We start from the raw sequence: 12,230 nt of genomic DNA on the forward strand, positions 1-12,230 counted from the left end.
GGGCCCCGCCGGCGGCGGCAGCGATGCGATGCGATGCGATGCGCTGCGCTTCGCCCGGTCCGGCCGCCGCCAGCATCCGCCGGCGGCCCCCGCCGCCCGCCTCCCCCGCTCCCTACGCCCGGGGCCGCCCTGCCCCGCCGCCCCCTCCCTCTCCGCGGGGCCGGGGCCGGGGCGGAGGCGGCGGCGGAGGCGGCTCCGGCCGCGGGGACATGGTGGCGGCTCGGGGCGGGGGGGGGGGATGAAGGGGGGGCGGGCAGGGCTTCCCCGGGGCCGGGGGCGGGCACCCACCGCCGGCTGTGCCGGTACCGGTGCGCCCCGGTGCGTCTCCGCCCCCCGTAACCCTCTCGGTGCCGGCTGCGGGGCGGCCCCGCTGCCGCCGGGGATGGGGAAGGCGGGCCAGCGGTGGGACCCCGGGGGGGTTTGTCCCCACTCCTGGCCCCCCCCTCGGCCCCGGTGCTGCTTCCCTGCTCCCCAGTCCATCCTCCTCCTCCTCGTTGTCCGTCCGTCCCCCCCCCCAGCAGCTCGCAGACCCCGCAGCACCCCGTAGGGACCCCCACGTCTTGAACCAACTGCCTGCGGCCTCGCTGGGTGCCAGGGACCCCAACCCCAGGGGATGAGCAGGGTGCCGAGCCGTACACCCCACGCACCCATATAACCTTCTGGCCAGTCCTTTGGCCGGCTCCGCTCGCCCCATGGCCCTCCCCGGGGTCACAGCCACCTTCTAACATCCCCAGTAGGGAGCAGAGAAACCCTGAGGCATCCCCACTGCACGTCCCCCTTCATCTAGGCTGCCCAAATCACCCCCCAACCTGACTGTCACCCCACTGAAACCTCTTTGGAAAGTTCCCCCTCTTCCCTGTGTTTCAGCCACCGCCCGCTCCCCTCTTGCACCCCTCAATCTGGAAAAGCGGCTGCGGTTCAGAGCTGATGGAGATGCCCCCACACACACTGAGAGGAGCCCTCCCCGATACCCAGGAGAACCACATTTGGCCCCACCGCACCGCTGCATGGCCGGAGGCACGGCTCTCCCACGCATCCTCGCCCCAGCGGCTCTAACGAGAGGCCATCTCAGCCGCTTTGCTGGGGGGAGTAAATGCTTCTGTGCAGTAATTAATACCAAAGTGAGAGTGCCAAAGCCACAGCTCCTCCGAGGCTTCGGGCATGCTCAGGGTTATTCCCATCCTGCTGCGGCTGAAGAGGAACGCAAGGGTGCAGGGAGGGCGCACGGGCTTGGGCTGGCCAGCATGGGACAGGGACACATCCTGCCAGGCCTGACACAGGGAGCCCAGGCCAACCCGTCCCAGGCTGGCCACGAGCCAGGCACCCTGGATGGGCCCTGGTTGGGAAGGTTCACTGGTCCAAAGGCCAGCAAAACTAGTCTGAAGGCCACCAAGGGGACCCAGCACTGGTTTGTGTAGCAGGATGGATGTAGCCTCATCTCAGGGGAGGGCGAGTTTCCCGGGCCCTGCCTGGGCACGTTACAGGGTGCACAAGCCTGAAGTGGCAGCAAGGAGCAGACCATGACTGCCGGGCACATGGCCAGACCAGAAATCCTCGAGTCCTCCCTGCCTGCCAGATACCACCGAGTGCTGGGAGACAGGCAGAGCACAGGCAGGCAGGTCAGGCACATCAAGGGAAGCCTTCCGTTCCCAGAGATCTTCAGAGGTGGCTCCTGGCTGCGTTTCTGGATGCGGAACGGAAACTCCCTTTGTTTGGGATTCAGATCCTGAAGCCTTGTCGCAAGACAGACACTTCAGCAGCAGGACTCACTCTTTGCACGAGGCAGGAGGATGTGGGACTCACAGGCCAGAGACAGAGCCTGGATGGTGACAGCCTTGCTGGAGGGACCTGGAGCTTGGGGTCTGGATGGAGATGGCATGGAGAAAGCGCACTACCAGGGCTGTTGGTGCAGAGGTGTGTGTGTGCGTGGAGCAAGGACAGAGCTGGGTGTATCCCACACTGTGTCCCCACTGCACTGTTCCCTTGATCCCTTACCCAGCTCCCACTCCTGCAGAGTTGATTCACAAACTCCATCATCACCCTCGAGGGCAGCTCTTCACCACCAGCCTCGGCCAGACCCGGCTGGGGAGGAGAGAAATGAGTCAAAGGGCAATTAAACATTAACAGCAGGCGGTCGCCGCAGGAGGACAGCTCACAGGGCTTCCTTTGTTCCAAAGGGGGGTTTAATTTATAAAAATAACACAACTTAGAAGGTCACCGGCATCGCTAGACATGACATACGTGTGTAATCGTCTCCAAACATCTGGTCAGCTCAGTAAACAGACAGGAGAAACCCGAAAACCAGTGGTCAGTCACCTGAGGAGCAAACAGGAGGGACGGTGCATGGCACAAGAGACCTGGAGAGCCCCTGAGCAGCAGGAACTGAGGAAGCCTTTTAAACTACTCCAGGAACTGAGATCTCGCCCTCAAAGTGAAGCACACCATTCAGCAACAGGATTATTTACCCTCCTCAGTGGAAAAAAGATACAGAGAAATAGGTTTGAAGCCAGAATTAAGTGGTTTCCTCCACTAGACAAGAGGGGAGGTTTCCAGTGAACTCTATAGCATTATAAAATGCATGGAACAAGATCCCGTCAGTGTAACTCACCACAGCTCCAATGCCTGTCCTGCTAATGTCCCCCAGCCCAGTTTTTTATACATCTGGGAGAGGAAAAACGGAGCTATTTTAAACATTAACCTTTTGTAGCAACATCTCCCCTTGGTTATTTCTGCATCAGAGGAGCAAAAAGTGCTTCCCAGCAGGACAGCTTATTTCTTCTTCCCGGCATCCCAGCACCAAAAACCAGAGCAAGAGCAAAATGATACTGGCTTTAAAGTCCCTCAACACTTGCTGCCAAAAAAAGGGAGGGCTCTACTGTTGATTTATGATATATTTTGAAGGTGAAAAATGGAAAAGCTGCCTTGAAGTGAAAAAAAAAAAAAAAGGTATTGCACTGACCATAGGAGAAAACACTTTCGAACAGGATACCTGCGGGGTAGGGTAAGGATCCATACACACACACTCAGCGGCTTTCATTTCATAGCTTAGTGTCCTGATCTTCCCTGCCAAGCTCATAGAGCAGCAAGGAAATAAAACTGGGTCCTGACAAAACCACGGGATCCCAAGGGCTCTCCTCTTTGGTCCCCCTAAGAGCCTGGCAGCCATCACGGCTCTGAGCTCCCTCAGGATCACGACAACCAGATCCCAAGCCTCTGTAAGCACTTCTTGGGGTAACCAGCAACGCTCCCCTCTAAATCAGCAACACTATTCAAAGAAAACAGCAGCTGTGACTTCGAGGGAGCAACCTGCACCCACCTGCTGATCAGCAACCTGTAACACAATCAGCGAAGCGGGGTGACATGTTGCTGCTGTGAGAAAAGAGGGTTGGGGGAGAACATGCCCCCTCTCCACTGCTCACCTGAGAGCACCGTGGGGTCAGGCAGATCACAGCTCTGCGGTGTGGGCAAAGCTCAGGAGACAAGGCTGGGTGAAGGGAGGAAGGGCAGAGCTGACAGGCAGCCATGTCGGGTGCTGAATTGCCTCCTCCTTGGGTCAGCACCCTCCTCCTGCCTGTAAATAGCCAGGGCCACCCACAGCTGAGGACGGTCCCCCACAGGGGCTGGTGGCACCTACCCAGAGCTCGCCAGCATGGTGCACGCAGAGGGCTGGGAGAGAGGGAGCACATGGCTTGAGTGCCTGCAGCCTTAGGGGCTCTTCCTGACGAGTTGAGCTCAGGGAGATGGACGGAGGCAGTGGTAGGAGACTCTGTGCTGTGATAAGGAGGTGGGTGCCTGGGGGAGAGCCCTAGTCCTGCCAAAGGGACTGTCCTTGGCACCATGACAGCTTGGGGAGGAAGGGGACAGGCCAGGGAAGACGGGGACATGCTTGGAGCCAGTTTATCATTGCTGAGTGTCAGCCAGAAGGAGCCAGCTTTGCCTGGGGAACTGAACTGCCCCGGTGCTCGGCAGCGCCTGCGTGGCTTTCAGCATGGGCAGCCTCGCAGAGGCAGCTCCAGGATAACCCAGAAGGACTGACAACCCACTGCCCTTCCTGGGCATCCTCCACCCACGACACCAATGCTTTCAGCTGCAGCAGATTTCAGGTCACATCTTGCTCTGCCCTCTCTGCATCCACAGGTTAGAGCCACACATCCAAATCCCTCCACGGCTGGTAACACCCACGAGGTGTAACACAGCCGGGAAGGTGGGGACCTCGCTGCTTTCAGCACTTACGCCAACCACAACCTGAGGCCATGGATGCAGGGAGGGTTCTGGGGTCCTTCTCCCCTCCTCAGCACTCTGCCCCCTTTCCACCACATCGCAAATGCACCAGTCGGGTGCAGTCCTGCTTCCACGGCTGGTGCTGGAAGTGTCTGTGTCCATGCCAGTGGTAAGCGTGAGGAGGAGAGGGGTCCCCCACGGCCGTACGGCTGCCTGGGAGCTAACTGGGAGGAGGGGAAGGTTTCCAGCTCCGAGTGGCTCTGTTCCCTACTTGATGTTTTTGAGAAGTGCGGTCCGGGCGTTCACCACTGCTTTGAAGGCGTCCTCACTGCCAGGAGCCACACACTTATCAGGGTGGAGCAGCACAGCCAGCTTCCGATAAGCTTTGTTCACTTCGTCCCTAGGAGACACGACAAGAGTGAGGGGACTCACGCAACACACAGCCCGGTTCAGCCTTTCCCCCAGCTGGCAGAGCACAGCAGGGCCAGGAGCTCCCCCTGTGCTAAACACCCCTGTGTAGACACTTTTGAACCCTTCCTGTACTGGCACTAAGGGCCTCCAGGTTTTGGAGGTGATGCTATGGAGGAAGAGCTGAAGAAAAGCACAAGGGGCACTTCTCAGTGCAGCACGAGCAGAGAAGGGGAAGAACCCCTCTCCTGGGGCAGATACACCCTCTCCACCATGGGACTGCACGGGCACGAATGCTCCCATCATGCTGGACACGTGCCTGCGACACGTGCCTTGATATGCTGAGTCTCTAGCACCACGAGAGCAGAAAGCTGGGAGACAGCGTGGGGGCACACGCACCCTGACTCAGCTTCGCATCAAACCGCCTACGCACTCCGGGCGAAGGCATTGCACATCACTTCAGCCCTTTAAGCCTTGGGTGTCTGGTCCGAGCCAGACATCTCGGCTCCAGCTACAGGCTGTGGAGAGAGGGGGGCACCTCCTGAAGGAGGTGAGTCTGTCCGTGCTGGTGATCACAGCACAAACTGCCCTGCAGAGCTGCTGATCCCTCCCCACTGATGAGAGGGGGCTGGAGGAGGGGTTAGGCTCAACACCTACATTTCAGAGAGCTAACGGGAGGATGTACGAGTCCCGAATGATATACGTTATCCAAAAATTCACTCTCCAGCCCCTCCATAAGGGGTATACAAGGATAGTCCTCGTGTTTCAGAGAGAGGAAATCAAGGCATAGCTCTGGGAGCTTGTTTTAGCTGCCCAAGTCATGCAGCAGAACTGGGAGATTCTATATCCAACCTCTTACACAGGCAATGGCCAATTCTGCCTGGCTAGAGGTCCTCCGAGGAAGACAACAGAAAGCTTGTCTTGTGGGAGTACCGTTTCCAGGTGGAAGAGCTGTAACATCAATCCCTTTTTGATAATGTGGGCAGCAGCCTTACAGCAGCTTAAAAGCTTCTCCAGACCTGGAGAGCAAGGAAGGTAAAGCTGGAGCTGCTCCAAACATGTCTGGCAAGGGAGTGACCAGGGACGGCTCAGCCTGGAGGCAGGATGTAAGGCCGGGCAGCTGGCAGGGCTGAAGATCTCATGTTCATCATTCCCCCCTTGCCTCCAGCCTGGCTTGTCTGTTAAAAGGGGAAATTTGGTGCTCAGGACAAAGGGTTTCTTTTGCATTGCCTCAATTTTGTGGGTAGATACAAACTGCTTGTACCTGGCTACTGTATAAACCAAGGTGAGCTTATCAGCAGGCAGGTCACTAAAAGATCACAGATGCAACAAGCCTGCTGGGTCAGAAAGATTACAGCCAGCCAGGCAAATGCTGAAGTCTCCCTCACCTTGTGGCTCCAGGTTTGACCCCCAGTATGTCCCAGCTGTCCTTGCTGTTGCGGATCCTGCGAATGGCATCTGCCTGCTCTTTGGTGAAGCCGACCCCCATGCTGGACGGGGGACGCTTTCCGCCGTTGTCACACAGGTCGATGATGGCAGAGTAAAAAGTCTGCGGACATAGGGAAGGACTTAGCGGGAAGGAACGGTCCTCAAAGGCGGCGGCAGTGCATAGGAGACCCCCCTGCCCTTGCTGGCTGCAGGCTCATCCTCTGAAGCATGGGGGAACATTTGGACAACTGCTGAACATCCACTCCCCACTGCCTGGGACGTTGGGGGCTGGGATACCCCAGATCAGGGGCAATCGAGTCCCTGCAAGGACCATGGGACAGACTGAGGAGGAGGCCAGGCCCCACATTTATCTCAAACCCCCTTCAGTTCAGTACTAGACCTGAAAAAGTGACATGGGCATCTCTGCATCATGCTCCCAGTGCATCAAGAGGGATCATCAGTTCTGAGCAACGCAATGCTAGGACTGGGAGGACCAGTACAGACCCTGAGCTAAACAGCTACAGCTTTCTCAGGGTGGCATTTCACTGGGAAGACACCTCTGGGGCAGAGGGCCAAGAGGTTTTGTGAGATCCAGACAGTTCAGGAGACATTCTGCCATCAAATCCTGGCTCTGTGTGGTATCTGTGTGCTCACTACCTTCATTACACCTCACCTGAAACATCTCGTTGATTCCCTCTCCTGTTTGTGCTGACGTCTCAAAGTAAAGAAAGCCCCGGCTCTCTGCCCAGAGCCGCCCCTCGCTTTCATCCACGCTGCGGTGCTTGGTGCAGTCGATCTAGATGGTGAGAAAAGGCAGAGATCAGAGCTCAGCCAGGGTCTGCAGCAGCAGCGGGAGGAACACAGCTCCAAGGCCGATCGTCTAACAGTGGGTAAGGAGCATGTCTGGTTGGAGAGGCTGTTTGCTTATCCTGAGGGATGGAGGCAGCAGGGAAAGAAAGCACAGAAAATGCAAGTGAAAAGGCCTTTGAGAGTTTATCTAGTCCAGAGACAATGTCACCTCTACTTAATCCCTTCCTGACTGATGTGTGGCCACCACAATCGCAAAACCCCCTTGAAATGTGGTCTCCAGTGCTCCTCACACACACGTCTGGCTCTTACAAAGTCTTCCCTACAACCTAACATTTCCCTTGCTGCAGCTGGAGCTTAACAGCTTGGGCACACGCTGGGAACACAATAAGCCCTGAGGGCCGGAGACCAGGACTGCACCGCAGCCTGGCTCCCCACCACAGCCCACCTTGTTCGCACAGACCACGAAGACAATGTTCTCCATGTTCCCATGGGGACCCAGCTCCTGCTTCATCTCGGCCAGCCATGCGTCCAGTGCGTCGAAAGACTCCTTTTGTCCGACGTCGTAGACCAGGATGACCCCCTGCGTGTCCTTGTAAAACTCGTTCCTCACCTGCGGGGACAAAGGCAGGGCGCTGGCACCAGGCTGAGAGCACATGGCCCAGCAGATTTGTGGGATCACCACTTACCTGGCACCTATTTGGTTCTGTGATAAAAATCTCATCTCCACTCAAACAGAAGATCACAGAAAAAGGACAGATGGGGGAACCCAAATAATACCCTGACTGCACCGCCCCCAGACTCATTGCAGGTGTGCAATCAGCCCATAAAAGATTCATCTCCATGCTCACAAAAAAAGCACAGAGGCATAACGGCAGACAAGGTGTCAAACCAACTCCTGGGGAGACTGGAAGGTCTGGGAGTTGACCGAGAGATCTGTTTGCATGTGTGTGTGTCCCTGTGTGTGAGGCAGCAGGGCAGAGAGAGGATCCAGGGCCTGGATCTGACAGACTCCATGTCTAAGCCCAGCTACTCAAGGGGTCCGCAGGATGTCTGCCTGTGCATGTAGGTGTGCATAAGGGGGTCTGTACCAGCAGCTGGAGCGGGGCTGCAGCCTCCGGGGCTCATACACCCAGTGCCAGCGACTGGGGAGACCAAGGATCCCCAGGACAGCTGCTGGATGAAGGTCTAAGGTCAGCTACAGAACAGATATTGGAATAGAATAGACTATTTCAGTTGGAAGGGACCTACAACGATCATCCAGTCCAACTGCCCGACCAATTCAGGACTGACCAAAAGTTAAAGCATGTTATTAAGGGCATTGTCCAGATGCCTCTTAAGCACTGACAGGCTTGGACCATCGACCCCCTCTCTAGGAAGCCTGTTCCAGTGCTTGACCACCCTCTCGGTAAAGAAATGTTTCCTAATGCCAAGTCTGAACCTCCCCTGATGCAGCTTTGAACCATTCCCAGGTGTCCTATCACTGGATCCCAGGGAGAAGAGCTCAGCACCTCCCTCTACACATCCCCTCCTCAGGAAGCTGTAGAGAGCAATGAGGACATCCCTCAGCCTCCTTTTCTCCAAACTAGACAAGCCCAAAGTCCTCAGCCACTCCTCATAGGACATTTCTCCCAGCCCTTCCACCAGCTTTGCTGCCCTCCTCTGGATACATTCGAGTAGCTTAACATCCCTCTTAAATTACGGGGCCCAGAACTGCACACAGTATTCAAAGTGAGGCCGCACCAAGGCTACATACATGCCAAGCATCAACAGTATATTTATAATTAAGAATTGGTATGCATTGCACTGTTAAAACAACAGGATTATACTGGATAAACATTTAATGTTCCTTTCTTCCATTCCTGGGCCCACTTTATTATTACTTTGTTTATAATTTAAAATAAATGTGATTAGCAGTGAGCACAATCACTCCTTTGTGCCTGCTCTCCAAAATGGATGCTGTGGTCTATGTGTCCAAATCCTAAAGTTTTAGCCTGCAAGCTCCATTTTGTAAATAGTACTGTTTATTACTTGTATAGCAAATAATTTTAGAATAGAACAGAGTAGAATATTTCAGCTGGAAGGGACCTACAACAATCATCCAGTCCAACTGCACGTGTTTTACAGCACTTTGGTCACAGATTAGGATGCCAGTATGCTACAAATGCCCAAGGCAAGCTCCAAATATTTCCCAATCTGAGTAAATTTAACCTCAAGATGGCCAGATTTGTAAGCACAAGGAGCCACTTTGAAATAGGGCTACCAACATGAGTAGTAGCTTGTAAAAGCCAAACCTGACACTCATGGTTTATGAGCAAGTTGTTGAGTTACTCTTTCCGAGTTGTTTGTGGCTTTATAGGTTCCAGTTTTAATCATTTTGTTTTCCTTCTGATCAGCCAGAGAGACCAGAACAAGGCCAGTGGTGCTGCCTATGCCAGCACCGACTGTTTCTGTCTGTGTTGACCTGCACAGCCATGTGTATACGTATATATGTCTTGTACAGGTCTGCCTGTGTGTGCCTACTGGGGATACGCACTCAGCCTCGCTACTGGTTGGACCTCGGAGCATGGCGCTGTGGCAGCCTCACCTCCATCGGGCTCCTGGATTTGGCAACCCCTAGCAGCAGGGAGTCTCTGCTCACAGAGAGGCAGCGAGGGTTTCCAGTGCTGGCCTGCGTTAGGTGTCCGTGGCTGGAAAGAAGGGGGCGTACTATAGTGGAGGAAGCTCCTAAGAAATGTATCTTCAAGTTTCCCACCCCCAAACCAAATTTCAGGTAGATGTGAGGAAAGCTGACAGGTGCCAAACGCTTCTGAGACGGGTCGGCTGAGGGCAGCCCTGCCGTGTGCTGCCCAGAGCCGGGTCTGCCTTACCTCATAGAAGAACGGGTGCCCCGCCATGTCAAAGATGTTCACCTTGATCTCTCGGTCTCTGATCTGCACTCTGAAAGGAGAGGTTGGAAATGCTTGAGAAGGCTCTAGCTCAGCCCTTGCACAGGCTGTGCCCCCGCAGGAACACCCCTTATCTCTGCCAGTCCTCTGCAGAGAAAGAGCTGGGTGATTGGGGACTGAAAAATCGGTAAGAAGTTCCGAGTGCCGGGGTTTAATGGCCAGAAAACTGCCCTTAGAGCCAGTCAGGCAAGAAAGATACCACCAGCTCTGGGTGTAACATGATAATGGGGAGCTATGCTACCAGAGGAAGGCAGATTATGCAGATTATCTTATTATTAAAGCAGAAATGCAGATTATGCCGTGGAAACTAAGCAGCCTTGGCAGAGCTAAGCACACCTGGCTCAGGGCAGTGTGGTCACTCAGGAGGAGCGGGAGGTGGGACAGACCCACTGCACCTCTTCCCTCTGTCCCTGAGCAGACCAGTGCCCCCCGCAGCAGGCACCTCGCCCAGCCCCTGGCAGACCCATGCCTGCTGTCTGCGACTGCGCGGCTCAACCCACTCTCCCAGAACTCGTGGCTCCTCACCGCGAAGGCACTTACTTTGTGACACCGTAGTCAATACCAATAGTCGCCAGGTATTTGGGAACGAACCTCTTCTCACAGTAACGCTTTATAATGCAGCTCTGGGAGAAAAAAAACCAGGGAGTCTCAGTAGGATGGCACCATGCACCATAATAGCCACATTAATAAGGAATTCACCAACAGTCCCCAGCCAGCCAGATGGCTGCAGAGACATCAGCTCTGCCCTAAGTCCCTAAACCAACTAATTAACCCACAACCAAAGCACCAAACTTTACTAGGAGCAGTTTTCTTTCTGCAAACGAAGCAAAAGCCAGGATCCTAGCCCTTGGGTATCAGTTATTCCTTACCTGTTTGCAGACAGTAGTGCCAAGAAGCTGATTTATTCCCCTACAGAAAACATCCAGCCTGGAGGAGCTGTGTGATCAGGTGCCTGGGAGCAGTCAGCTCCTCAAAAGCCATAAAGAACATTTTGGTAGCCTGAGCAGGCAGCACGAGAAGCACGTTCAGGGTCACACTAGGTCCCTCCAGCCCCAGTTCTGCCCCTGACTGGTACAGATACTGTTTAGGGAAAGCAGAGGAGTCAGCTGCTATCAGCCATCAAGAGATAAACATCACCTGCCACATCTTTGCCCACTCACTTTGTCCTGCAAGATCCTTCCATATTTTCTTGTCAACAGCGAGGCATTTGTCTGCCCCAAGGGAGTCCTCATGCTGTCAGCAGTTTAACAGGACTACATTTATTTAGCAAACAAAAAAGGGCAGCACTTCAGAACAGAACCTGGCTGAGAGAAGAAATAACACCCCGGAGAAGAGCTAGGACATTCACCACAGCAGGAAGAAGAGAAGCTCCTGAGGAAACCCTGACTAAAGCCAAACCTGGGAGGGGTGGGATTCCCCCAGCAACCTCCCAGTGCCCTCGAGGAAGGCACTAAGGGCCGGATCCACATTTTCTTCCCTCAGGCGCTATACTGCGGTATCCGCGGCTGGAGCACAGTCATGCGGGCTCCTTCTGAAGGAACCGGACAGGGGAACGGGTGTTCCTCAGCAGCCGGATCACGGAGGGACCCGCCCCATAGAGAGAGGGAACGCTCTGGGGCCTGGTGGGCCCCTGGGGCAGCCCCCGAGCGGGACCGCGGGCCGGGCCCTGCCCACCGCCCACCCGTGACGGGGCGGAGAGGCACGGTGAGCCCCGCGCCGGGCCTGCCCCAGAGCGGCGGTGCGCAGGAGCCCGGGCACGGAGGAAACCGCTAACAACGGGCGCCGCCATGACACCCGCCGAGAGCTGCGCGCGGGGCGTGCGGTCCCGCCCCTCTCCAAGGCCAATAAACCCACGCAGCCAATAAAACCCGGCGTTAGGGCGCGACGCCCCGCCCCCGACGCTGTCAATCCTCCACTCGTTCCAACCTCCCGCATTGCACCGCACGGCACGGCCTGCCCCTGATTGGCTCTCGCCGGCCAGCACAGCCACCAATCCTCGGCCTCTCTATAAGGGCGGCCGCCTGCACCAGGCTCCCCATTGGCTAGCTGGCCTGCCTGCCACCGCCCGCTCGCCAATCGCAACGCCTCACCTTGCCCACCTCCGCGTTGCCCATGGAGATGACTTTAATCCGCAGCGACTTGCGCGTCTCCTTCCGCTTCGGCGGATTCGCCTCCATGGCGGGCCGGGGCGGCACGGGCCGGGCTGGGCCCGGTTGAGGCGGCGGAAGAAGGGAGGGAGCGAGCGCGGCGGGCCCGGGGCCGCCTCACCGCCTTGCGCCTCCGCTCGCGCGAGACTTCCGCCCCCCCCCCCTTCAAGCCCCAGCGCGAAGTTCTCGCGAGATGAGGCGAGAACGTTGGCGCGCGCCGCTCTGCCAGGCGCCGTTACCGCCCAGCAGGGGGCGGCAGCGAGGTGCGGTG

General features: G+C 56.4%; 1 protein-coding gene across 1 annotated transcript; it reads right to left on the reverse strand.

Annotated features, from left to right (window-relative positions):
- Positions 1-4,042: 4,042 nt before the first annotated feature.
- Positions 4,043-11,989, reverse strand: DNAJC27 (DnaJ heat shock protein family (Hsp40) member C27). Its single transcript, XM_059834456.1, has 7 exons — positions 11,903-11,989; positions 10,353-10,435; positions 9,735-9,804; positions 7,313-7,477; positions 6,731-6,853; positions 6,018-6,178; positions 4,043-4,621 (listed from the first exon to the last, which is right to left on the reverse strand). Exons 1-7 carry the CDS (start codon positions 11,987-11,989, stop codon positions 4,489-4,491), a joined length of 822 nt encoding a protein of 273 aa, XP_059690439.1. The 3' UTR covers positions 4,043-4,488.
- Positions 11,990-12,230: the final 241 nt, after the last annotated feature.

The sequence above is a fragment of the Gavia stellata genome, chromosome 2 (assembly GCF_030936135.1).
Source record: "Gavia stellata isolate bGavSte3 chromosome 2, bGavSte3.hap2, whole genome shotgun sequence".
Classification (NCBI taxonomy): domain Eukaryota; kingdom Metazoa; phylum Chordata; class Aves; order Gaviiformes; family Gaviidae; genus Gavia; species Gavia stellata.

Coding starts and splice junctions, on each gene's coding strand:
- DNAJC27 (XM_059834456.1), bottom strand. CDS start 11,989: ATGGAGGCGAATCCGCCGAAGCGGAAGGAGACGCGCAAGTCGCTGCGG. Junction 10,436..11,902: donor GCAACGCGGAGGTGGGCAAG/GTGAGGCGTTGC, acceptor TTTTTCTCCCAG/AGCTGCATTATAAAGCGTTA. Junction 7,478..9,734: donor GGCACCCGTTCTTCTATGAG/GTAAGGCAGACC, acceptor TTGTCCCCGCAG/GTGAGGAACGAGTTTTACAA.